We start from the raw sequence: 13184 nt of genomic DNA on the forward strand, positions 1-13184 counted from the left end.
CAACAAAGGAGTGAAAAATATACAATGGAGGAAAGACAGTTGCTTCAATAACTGCTGCTTTGAAAACTGGACAGCTAAGTGGAAAAATATGAAACTAGAACATTTTATCATACCATGTACAAAAATAAACTCACAATGCATTAAGACCCAAGTGTAAGGCCTGAAGCCATAAAACTCCTGGAAAAGAACACAGGTATAATACCCTGACATAAATTATAGCAATTTTTTTTTTGATCTGTCTACTAAGGAAAAAGAAACAAAAAGGAAAGTAAATAAATGTAATCTATTAATAACTAACCTTAAATGTGTTTGCACAGTAAAGGGAACCACTGACAAAACAAAATGACAATCTATGGAACGGGAGAAAATATTTGCAAATGATATGACTGATAACATTTCTCAAATATATAAATAACTCGAACAACTCTATTTTTAAAAGCTAACAATTTAAAAATGAGTAGAAGACCTGGATAGAGATTTTTCTAAAAAAGAAAAAAAAAAAAGATGGCCAACAGGCACATAACCGCTAATTATTAGAAAAATGAAAATCAAAACTACAATATGGTATTACCTCACACCTTTCAAAATGGTTATCATCAAAAAGTATACAAATAACAAATACTGGTAAGGAAAGAAAAGGGAATCCTAGCACACTGTTGTAGAAATGTAAGGTGGTATAGAAACTATGGAAAACAGTATAGAAGTTCCTCCAAAATGTAAAAATAAGACTACCACAAGATCCCACAATTCCACTCCTAGGTATATATCCAAAAAAAAAAAAAAAAAAAAAGGCCCCAAATACTAATTTGAAGATACCTGCACCACAAATGTTCATAGCAACAATATAAATAATAGCCAAGACATAGAAGCAACCTACACACATCAAGGACCTCCCTGATGGTTTGGTGAAGAGTCTGCCCGCCAATATAGGAAACACAGGTTTGATCCCTGGGTTGGGAAGATCCTCTGGAGAAGAAAATGGAAACCCACTCCAGTATTCTTGTCTGAGAAATTGCATGGACAGAGGAGCCTGGTAGGATACAGTCCATTGGGTTGCAAAGAGTTGGACATGACTTAGCAACTAAACAATAGCAACAAATTCATTGACAGATGAATGGATAAAGAAGATGTGAACAATGAAATACTGAAATATTACTCAGCCATGAAAAAGAATGAAATTTGCCATTTGCAACAATGTGAGTGGATCTAGAAGGCATTAAGCTTAGTGAAATTAGTCAAAGAACTCTGTTTTCACTTATATATGAAACATAAAAAATAAATCCAATTATATGCATATAACTGAGACTCACAGATACAGAGAACTAGTGGTTACCAGTGAGAAGAGGGATGAGAGGACCACAAAGTTGGGGTATAAGATTAAGAGATACAAACTATTGTATACAAAATAATAAGTAACAAGAACATTTTGTACAGTACAGGGAAATATTGCCATTATTTTATAATAAATTTTAATTGAGTACAGTCTTAAAATGTTGTATCATTATGATGTACTACTGAAACTAATATGATACTATAAATCAACTGAAATAAAATAAAGAAAAAATGAATCTCTAAAACATTTTCTGAGAACAAACATAATATTTCACAGGCCTGTTAGCAACAAATGGTGTTGCTGAGAACAGGATAAATATTATAGCTTCAGATGAAAGGAAGACTTATGGATTTTCTAAGGAATGTCATCAACACAAGATTCAATATCCAAAAATCCAAATTTGGAGTAGCGCCCAAAATGTGCAAATTATCAATCACACAAGTGTAAAAAGAAACATTTTTTATAACTAAAATAAGCCTTTTTGTGATGTGAGCAAAATATTTTCAAGTTATTCCTTGGGTCAGCCACAAAGAAGCAAGTGCCTTTTAATTTCATGGCTGTAGTCACCATCTTCGGTGATTTTGGAGCCCCCCAAAATAAAGTCTGTCACTGTTTCCATTGTTTCCCCATCTATTTGCCATGAAGTGATGCGACCGGATGCTATGATCTTAGTTTTCTGAATGTTGAGTTTTAAGCCAACTTTTTCACTCTCTTTCACTTTCATCAAGAGGCTCTTTAGTTCTTCTTCACTTTCTGCCATAAGGGTCGTGTCATCTGCGTACCTGAGGTTATTGATATTTCTCCCAGCAATCTTGATTGCAGCTTGTGCTTCATCCAGCCTGGCATTTGCATGATGTACTCTGCATATAAATTAGATAAGAAGAGTGACAATATACAGCATTGACATATTCATTTTCCTATTTGGAGCCAGTCTGTTGTTCCATGTCCAGTTCTAACTGTTGCATCTTGACCTGCAAACAGATTTCTCAGGAGCCAGGTAAGGTGGACTGGTATTCCCATCTCTTTAAGAATTTTCCGGTCTGTTGTGATCCACACAGTCAAAGGCTTTGGCATAGCCAAGAAGGCAAAAGTAGATGCTTTACTGGAACTCTCTTGCTTTTTTGATGATTCAGCAGATGTTGGCAATTTGATCTCTGGTTCCTCTGCCTTTTCTAAATCCAGCTCGAACATCTGGAAGTTCATGGTTCATGTACTGTTGAAGCCTGGCTTGGAGAATTTTGAGAATTACTTTGCTAGTGTGTGGGATGAGTGCAATTGAGTGGTAGTTTCAACATTCTTTGGCATTGCCTTTCTTTGGAATTGGAATGAAAACTGACCTTTTCCAGTCCTGTGGCCACTGCTGAGTTTTCCAGATTTGCTGGCATATTGAGTGCAGCACTTTCACAGCATCATCTTTTAGGGTTTGAAATAGCTCAACTGGAATTCCATTTTCTCCACTAGCTTTGTTCACAGTGATGCTTCATAAGGCCCACCTGACTTCCATTACAGGATGTCTGGCTCTAGATGAGTGATCACATCATCATGGTTATCTGGGTCATAAAGCTCTTTTTCGTATAGTTCTTCTGTGTTGTCTTGTCACCTCTTCTTAATATCTTCTGCTTCTGCTAGGTCCATACCATTTCTATCCTTTATTGTGCTCATCTTTGCATGAAATGTTCCTTTGGTGTCTCTAATTTTCTTGAAGAGCTCTCTAGTCTTTCCCATTCTATTGTTTTCCTCTATTTCTTTGCATTGATCACGGAGGAAGGCTTTCTTATCTCTACTTGCTATTCCTTGGAACTCTGCATTTAAATTGGTATATCTTTCCTTTTCTCCTTTGCCTTTAGCTTCTCTTCTTTTCTCAGCTATTTGTAAGGCCTCCTCAGACAACCATTTTGCTTTTTTGCATTTCTTTTTCTTGGAGATGTTGTTGATAACTGCCTCCTGTACAATGTCACAAACCTCTGTCCACATTTCTTCAGGCACTCTGTCTATCAGATCTAATCCCTTGAATCTATTTCTCACTTCCACTATATAATTATAAGGAATTTGATTTAGGTCATACCTGAGTGGTCTAGTGGTTTTCTCTACCTTCTTCATCCTACTTTCTCATCATAAGAAAAAAAGTTTGTAACTAAATAATGGTGACAGATGGCTTCCCAGATGGCTTGGAGGTAAAGAATATACTTCTAACCAGGAGACATGGGTTTGATTCCTGGGTATGGAAGATCCCCTGGAGAAAGAAATTACAACCCACTCCAGTATTCTTGCTTGGGAAATTCCATGGACAGAGGAGCCTGGCGGGCTACCTTCTATGGGGTTACAAAAGAGTCACACATTACTTAGCAACTAAAAAACAAAACAACATTGCTGACAGACAGTAACTAGACTTATGATGGTGGTCACTTAGCAGTGTAAACAAATATGGCATCATTACGTTTCATATCTGAAACTAACATAACATTACATGTCAAATACATCTTAATAAAAATTTAAGGTAATTTGATTACTTACACCAAAATTAAAAAAAAAATGACTTCTAATTTCAACTGTGCTACTGCAATCTTGAAAACATCATTTAGATTAATCTTTTTCTGATAAAAACACAAGAGCCATGTCTCTTCGTTATTAACTATGCTTGGTGTCTCATACTCAAAATTAACATCACTGCATTGATAAAACTATTGTGTATGTGAACATGATCAAAATAGAAGAACAGGTGTGAAGAAACAAACAAACAAAAAATTGTCTTAACCTTCATTGTTTCAGACTCACCCAGAAAAACAATTTAATGATGAAGCAGTCTGTTAAAAAGTATGACAGGATGGAATTTCTGTCACAGAGGAAAGATTTTTGATCACTCTTCAGATACATCAAGGAAACACGAATTGCACTGATCTCTGGAGATAAGATGATTTGAAAGGCAGCTAAACACACCTCCTCTCACTGAATAGTTTTCTTCAAGGACAACTACAAAGTTGAAGTTTGTAAAACCAAGACATGTTCTTTGTGATGGATAAGAGTCAGCAGATGTTAGAGAAAGTAGAATGTGATTGATTTGTAAACTCAGTGCTGACCTCAAGCACCAATAGTTCCATAAATTAAACTTAACACCTTAGAAAAACTGAGAAAGCACACCAAGAGATACATAAAATAAGGGAATGCCCCCCTTTCTATAATATTCCTGTAAGTCTCAAAGGTCTTTTGAAATAACCAATGCATTCTCCTACTTGGATCAATATAGAAACATATTCTATCCACTAAAAAGATAATGAAACTAAACAAAAGTTGGTTATTATTCATGGAGATATGCAAATGCCTGTAATCATGTGTGTAAGGTGGCATGCTTTTCTTGAGTAGAAAACAATTAGTTGTTTTTAGTAGACTTTTATATTTCCCTTGGCTATACAACATACTAAACAGTGACTTAGAATATACTATGAACATCTTCTCCAGCTACTGGTAAAGAGGAAATCTTGCAAAAATTTTACTATAGTGGATTTCTTCATGTGGTTTTAAAAAGCAAAAAAAAAAAAAAAAAAAAATCACATCAATGAGAGCATCCAACTCATGTTATAACCCGGCAAGTTGAGACTCTCTTTATGCACTGAGATTCCTAGGAAAACAGGATTCTAGAATATCTGACTCTACAGAAAAAAAAAAACAAAACAAAACATGATTCATACCACTGAAAAGAAAAAAGGAAATAAAGAAAGTGATTCATATCATTTATTTTTCACCCACATAAATACTATTTTAACTTCCATCACTATCCTAAGAATTAGCACATTTTTTACCTAGAAATCGAAGAACATCCCTTTTCTAAGCTCTCCAATAATTACAAATAAGAGACAAGCAACATCATAAAACCCTGAATACACATCCAATTAAGGGGAAAGAAGACTGGGAAAATTCTTAGAATACATAGAAAGTGGTGCGTTAACTGACAGTATACACATGGTGGTACTACTTTTTGAGATTGATTGAAACTTATCTCTCCTCCATGCAAAACAAAGAAAAAGAAGATTGTATAATCTGGCTACTACACTGAAAGAAACTCATACAAGTACTTAAAGTATGGGAGTCTAATTAAGCCTTAATCATGGATTTTTCTGCTCTTTGAGACCTTAAAATCTCATAGCATTACTAATGAGATTAAGATGATTTTGACCAGATATATTGCAATTACTTGTACAAACAAAGCAATACATGGAAGAATAATTCATCCTTATTTATTGAAATTATTTTCTTTTGTCTTCATGAATTCATAAAATGTAGAAAAAGAAAATTAAATGTCACTCAATATTTTCATAAGAAAACAATTTGAATGGCCATATAAATATTGCATTACTCTGATAATAGATTCAAGGTCATGCAAGTAATGTATTGGCTAAATGACCATAGAAATTGCTATTTTATTCTGCAATGCTAAGTGGAATCACTAGGGCAAAATGTTGAAATAGCATTTGAGCTACTATAATTTCAAAACAGTAAAGCTTTTTAAAAAACCTCATGGAATTCACATCGCAATATGCCTTACACATTAGGTAATGCAGTCCTATCTTGGGATATAACCTGATGGCATCGACATACACACAAACACATTCATCATGCTGTCTTACAGCTTCAAAAAGGAGACTCTTCTCAATGAGTGTAACTCCATCCCACTAACTTATTATATTCCTGTGGACTAGAAGGCAGCTGAAATAACTTAACGTGCTTTGAATATTTAGTCCAAAGTAATGTAAAGAAACATCAGTCACTTACGTTTTTGAGTCATCCCATAATACACAATAGGGATTCAAAGTACCCTAAAAGTAAGAAGAGAAAGAATAAATGTATTTGGAATAGGTGTATTAAAAAAACTGAAGTATTCTGTGAAATGCAAACAGAATGGCACATTTCTTATCTTGCAGTAAGATACTTTCCACCTCTGTTTTGAATAAAAATTTGCATGTCCTTCCTCATAGGTTTAATGGCTCATTTGATGAAATTCTACTCAAGAAAACATATCTATTCCAAATATCATAACCCATATTTCATTTTTTAAATTATAAGTGAAAGTTTCATTTACAACACAGTCTATACTTTTATATTTATACATATTTTCATATACAACATGGTTTATATTTTTATGATTTCTGATTTTTTTCTCTAAAATACTAACTGCTGGATTATTTCCTTTAAGAAATACTTGCAGTAGTTAAATCACAGTAAAACATTCTGTATTAGGCACCCCCCCCCCGCCCTGCCATGTCCTCTTCTGTTTCCGGGGGTGTAGCTTCTAAAAGACAAGAGCGCTTCCAGAAAGTCTGTGGACTTACAATATTTTCTTAACCAACAGAGCATAGTTCCATAGAATCACATCTAATAAAGCTATGGGGGAAACACGCTAAATTTTTATTTAGTTTAATAATTATGTATGGAGTAGCCAAGATGACCTTTAGGATGACACAATGAGTTTTCCACATTGGATAATCCACCAGGCACACAGTTTTGAAGAGCTCTGATTGTTGGAATGTTTTATTTTTTGTTTTTCTGTCACCTTCATGGGGCCTTATTGTTCCCTTTGAAACTAACCTAGTAATTCTTCTCTGTGATATCTTTAGCTATCCACAGATCCTCTCATCTCTTCTATTAAACATACTCTGTCGCTTCCAAGTTCTCTCACTCTCCATGACACTCATCTTCTGGAGTGCTTCCTTTACAGTGTGCCTAGGAAAACATCCACCTGTGCTACATGCACAGGACGAAGCGGAAGTTTGCCTCTCCAGCATAGGTGCCATATTCCTAATAACACACACCAACAGTATATGGGAAATTTTGGTAGTTTTCTCCTGAGCTTGACACATTGAAGTCTCTCAGGAAAGATTTCTAAGTCCTGATCTTGACATCCCACACACTTACTACTTCTTCTAAACTTTGGGTCACTGCAGGATGAAGACACATCACATCTATGGGCTCATCCAACTAGTCACTGATATCAAAATGATGAATAAGCCAAGACAGGTGAAAGTTCCAGTCCTGAAATAGACTACAGGCACCTTCCTGTAGGTGGACAAGCTCCCTCGGTGACTGCCAGCTATGAACTTGCCGTCAGTCTTGCTTCCAAATAGATAATTACTGGGGTAGATCTGGCAAAGCAATATCTTCAAAATCTGGGCAAATTCTTTGGGAAACACTGCCTCTCTAAGTACTGTTCACTATGTCCATTCTAGAATTCTATTAGAAAAGGAAAAAAAGAAACATAACTTTGGCTCATTATTCTAAAAGTGGTGAAATCTATCCCTTGGACTGCAAGGAATCCAACCAGTCCATCCTAAAGGAAATCAGTCCTGAATATTCCTTGGAAGGACTGATGCTGAACCTGAAACTCCAATACTTTGGCCACCTGATGCAAAGAACTGACTCATTTGAAAAGACCCTGATGCTGGGAAAGACTGAAGGCGGGCGGAGAAGGGGATGACAGAGGACGAGATGGCTGGATGGCATCACCAACTCAATGGACATGAGTTTGAGTAACCTCCAGGAGCTGGTGATGGACAGGGAAGCCTGGCGTGCTGCAGTCCATGGGGTTGCAAAGAGTCGGACATGACTGAGTGACTGAACTGAACTGTTCCCAATTTTATTAGCATTTTAATTGGGACATTTGACTAACTCCCATATGTTAGCACTGTTACCATTCTTCAGAATCCCTCATAGACCAGATCTCTAAAGTATCTTTCTTCTAATCAGACACTCATACCTATAACCTATGCTCTCAGAGCATAAAAAACATGCCCTTCCTTGAAATGGGTCTTATAGTCTTATAGAGATTGATGAGGAACACGTGGAATGTTCATATAACAATAGAGACATGCTCAAAATAAATATCGCTAGTCATAATTTATTTTTTAGGGGACAAATGATGGACAGAGCATCATGGCCTGTGTTACAGAAAGTTCCATGAAAAAGTGGGTCCTTATCTAGTCATAACGTGAGGCAGAGATATGTAGATGTTCATGAGATGAAGAGGCGATGGCATTTCAAATTTGTTTCTTTCTCTGTTCTATGAGACCCTTTCTAGTTTTACCTGAAATTCCGACACAGTTTCTGACTTCCTAACAAGTCCTCAGCAGAAATACAATATTGTATCATAAAGTTATTTTATATATATCTAGAGTCCTATTCAAAAGAACTCAAGGCAATTGATAGAAAAATTGTCCTTGGAATATGACAATAAAGGGCATGGGAGTGTGTACACTGGATATAGGCAGTAAGCATAAAACCTTGAAATTACAGGTCCTCTATATTGAGCTCACTTCGTTAGGAATGGATGAGATTAAGGTCAATCTCTATATAAAACAGCACAGGATACTGATGATAGGATTAATATTTCATAATTAAAATTCATAACAAGTTACAATAAAGTTAGAAGAGAAATAGAATATAAGCTTAATTGTTTAGATATTTCTTTCTGTTTTACCCCTCTAAGAAAACTAATTTTCACTTGGGACAAAAGTATAAAGGTGAGTAATGCCTTTTCTACTCTTACCCATACCTCTGTCAAATCTTAGTTTCACCCCTATCTTCCACACTCTCACCCCTTAGAGCTCATGCTTTTCTCTCTCTCTGTCCTTTTGAAAATTTAGAAACAATCCACATGAGAAAGATTATAGGTTCTGACATGCACCACTCCATCTTGCTTTTTACTGTACATTCTGGGACCTACACAAAAGACAGATATGCCTCTGTGAATGTTCATTCCAGAACAGTCACCCTGTGGGGCTGTGGGCTGAGGTCAATTACATAAACATCTGAAGTTTATAGAAATATGCAGAACAAGCAGATTAGAGGATCTTAGTACCTCGACAGACCAGTCCCTTAAGGAATAAGAATGTGAGATGGTAAACAAAGCAAAAACCAATGATGAATGAATTCTAAACATGGAAAAAAAAAACTGGCTAAAAGAAACCACTTGTAAAATATTTGTTATAATTTTAAGAAACTTTTCGCAAAGGCACTCTGCTGTAAGATCTGTTATGAGGAATTTATGGGAAATCAATAACAGGAAATGGTGAGCTTGACAAAACGGAGGAACATAATATAATGGCAGAAGCAAGGGGAAATAGTCAGGCTGTGAACTAACTCACAGAAGTGGATTTAAGGAATTCATGAAACTAAAAAAAATAAAGATTGTCGGGTAAATGAGCCAAATGGACCAGAAATTAATCTATAGAGCAGTCAATATAATTGATACTTAAATATTAAAACTGAATATATTTGAAAACTTTTGGAAAGAATATGCTGTTCTTTAAAAATAAAATTTGGCCAAAAAACTGTCTCCTGACTCCATTCAAAACTGTAAAGTTGAACAGTACAGTTGAATTAAACATTACCACTCACCCAGTTTCAAGCATTTGAAAAGTGTACCAACAGTCACATTTTCTAGTTACCATAGATGTTCTAAACATATCATTGTACTATCTTTAATAGTCTTTGATATTTTCTTTTACTTCTTTCCTCTGCTCAACATCAAGCAAATCAATACAGGGCATCCTTGACTGATGATGAGTGGGTTACCTTCTGATAAACCCATTGCAAGTTGAAAATACTGTTAATTGACAATGTATTTCATACACCTAACCTATCGAACATCATTGCTTAGTCTACCTTAAATGTGCTCACAACACATTAGCCAAAATTTGGGCAAAATCATCTCATGCAAAGCCTGCTGTACTGAAAGTAAAATGAAGATGGTTTTATGGGTACAGAATGGGTGTATCACAATTGTTCACCCTCATGATTGTATGGCTGGTTGGGAGCTGTGGACCACTGCCCAGCATCACAAGAGAGTAACTGCATATCTCTAGCCCAGAAAAAGATTGAAATTCAAAATCCTAAGTGTGATTCCTACTGAATGCATATCACATTCCACCATCAAAAGGTGAAAAATCATGAATGAGGGGCTATCTGTCTCTCTATTTAACAGTATAATACATCACTGTTTTTGTCTATGTGTTTCCATACATGGTCCTCTTTTCCTTTGGTCTTATATAACTTCCCTAGTTTCTTGTTTGTAAAATGGGGAATTTAGACATCTTTTCTAGCCCTACCCCATAGAATTATCCTAGAATGACATTTATTAATGATTTCCTTTTCTATTTGAAAACTCTCATCCAAATCTTTTTCTTTTTTCACCTATGTAATATTTTCAGTACATCTCACAATGGTAAATCACTCTCACAAAGAGAAGTCAGGAGAGAGCCAAGATGAAGAACAAGTTCATCGATTCACGCAAAAATCGCTTAGCAAATATCTGTTACGTTCCAGATAACTTGGAGGCACTGGGGACACAGCATTGCACAAAACAAAGCCTTTGCCTCAGAGAGTTACCTATAATGAAGAGAGCAGGGAGAGAGACAAAGAAGAACCCATGGAAATACATAAGATACTAGGTGGCAACATGTGCTATGTTGAAAAGTAGATTACACTGAGTAGGAAAGACTGGGAAGTGAATGGATTGCAATTTTGTATATTGAGAAGGCTTAACCAATAGGCTTGCCAACAAAGGTCTCTCTAGTCAAGGCTATGGTTTTTCCAGTAGTCATGTATGGATGTGAGAGTTGGACTATAAAGAAAGCTGAGCGCTGAAGAATTGATGCTTTTGAACTGTGGTGTTGGAGAAGACTCTTGAGAGTCCCCAGCCAGTCCATCCTAAAGGAAATCAGTCCTGAATATTCATTGGAAGGTCTATGATGAAGCTGAAACTCCAATACTTTGGCCACCTGATGTGAAGAGTTGACTCATTTGAAAAGACCCTGATGCTGGTAAAGATTGAAGGTGGGAGAAGGGGACAACAGAGGATGAGATGGTTGGATGGCATCACCGATTCAATGGACATGAGTTTGAGTAAGCTCTGGGAGTTGGTGATGGACAGGGAGGCCTGGCATGCTGCAGTCCATGGGGTTCCAAAGAGTCAGACATGACTGAGTGACTGAACTGAACTGAACTGAACCAATAAGATGACATTTGAACAAATACCTGAAGGAGCTTGTTTACAGAAAGACAATAGTCATAATAAACATGAATTTTGACCAAGTTACTTCAAGTTTTCCTTGGAGTTTTTAAGTTCTGAATAAATTCAATTCACATGAAATCTTAATTATGTTCTTGTTACCTTAATGTTTTCAAGGTGTTTTCTCTGGATTTTCTCTCGAATCACCTGGGATGTTGATTAAAAAGGTAGGTTCTTTGGCTTCAGGAACTTCGAGATTGGGGCTTAACCTAGGAGCAGGCATTCTAACAACTACTCCCTCCATTCCTCATAATTTTTAATCCACATTACACTGTAGAATCATGGACACAAAACAGGGGCTTCCCAGCTTGTTCAAGTGGTAAAGAATCTGCCTGCCAATGCAGAAGCCACGGGAGACACAGGTTCAGTTCAATTCCTGGGTCGGGAAAAGCCCCTGGAAAGGAAAAAGCAACCCACTCCAGTATCCTTGAGGGGATAATCCCATGGACAGAGGAGCCTGATGGGCTACAGTCCATTGGGGCTGCAAAAGAACTGGACATGACTGAAGTGATGACTGAGCATGCACGCACACACACACACAGACATACACCAGAAATAAGATGGCTACTTTACTCTGCTTTTCTTTGAAGTGTTCAAATGTTTAGACCTCATATTTCACAGTAAATTCCTAATCTGGAAACCTCTTAACTTTCCTGTACCTTTCATAGCCCTCTTGAAACAAAAAATGTCCTCTCATCTGTAAAGGAAAAGCAAGTTTGTAGACAAAGCTTCTAAGGACGCCAAGAAGGGCAGTGACCTTCTTGTGACTGTTCCAACATTTCCAGGGCTCTGGGTCACACGTTCCAGGGCAAGTTCTTCTGTCACATCTTCCTGTGATTGAGCGCATTGAGTTCTTGTACATGAAGAGGAGAGAGACTGTTCAACTGACATTACAAAGCCTCTATTTCTGAAATTTTATATGTAAAAGCATTACATTAAAAAGACCTGGATTTTGCTAAGCTTATCCTCCACTTCCATCACACTTTTAATTGTAATTGTTAAATAACTGCATAAACAGATTTTGGGAATTCCTAAGAACATTCCCAAAACACCTGATCTGACCCACCAATGACTAGTTTATATCTTGCCTATAATTCAAATACTTCTTGAGAAGAGCCACATCTTAAAATGCTCAGGAATGCATTCTAAGGGAAGCAGAATTCTAGTACAGGTAAATCTTTCCACACTCATATCTCTGACAGGTCACTAAAACGGATCAGTGAGTGGGAGCCCTTTCTGTATATCTTTTAATAAATAAACATCTTTATAATCCTTAAACGTATAATACACCACCTAAGGTGATGATGCCATTGAAAATAATATGCAGCTGAATAACAGGAAACCGTTTGTTCCTTGTTCTCCACACTTCTTCTTAAGGTTTTCAAGAATATTTTAGTATTTTTAAATGATACTTAAAAACATCTATGTCTGGGTCTAACTCTCCTTTTTTGTTAGGGTAGCTGAGATACACCTGGAGTCCAAAGAACCTCAATGAGAATGCAACACTGTGTTATTGATTAAAAGGGCATGGAGACAGAATTTTTCCATTTATTTGCATGCGTTTTATAGAAAGCAAAGCATTGAGAATCAGTTAAATCAAGAAGATGGAAAAGAAAGAGCTGTCTCTAGGAAAAGCAGAATGGTATATAGGGCAGTGAAGTGAGAAATGCAGAATATGTTTCTATCAGGACAAGTCACGTCCTCCAGGAGCTGGCAGCTGTTCAGTTAGTATATGAGGAGGGCACGCATCTAATTCAGCTTCTGCTATCTAGATACTCAGGAATCCACATGAAC

At 36.5% G+C, this 13184-nt stretch overlaps 1 protein-coding gene across 1 annotated transcript in view; it reads right to left on the minus strand.

Moving 5' to 3' along the window:
- ADGRB3 (adhesion G protein-coupled receptor B3) overlaps nucleotides 1–13184 on the minus strand; it is an 878910-nt gene that overhangs the window by 362212 nt on the left and 503514 nt on the right. The window contains exon 15 of the mRNA XM_068984093.1: nucleotides 6101–6144. Coding sequence (XP_068840194.1) covers nucleotides 6101–6144 — 44 coding nt within the window. The remainder of the gene's footprint in view (nucleotides 1–6100; nucleotides 6145–13184) is intronic.

This window comes from Capricornis sumatraensis, chromosome 11 (genome assembly GCF_032405125.1).
Source record: "Capricornis sumatraensis isolate serow.1 chromosome 11, serow.2, whole genome shotgun sequence".
Taxonomy (NCBI): Eukaryota; Metazoa; Chordata; class Mammalia; order Artiodactyla; family Bovidae; genus Capricornis; species Capricornis sumatraensis.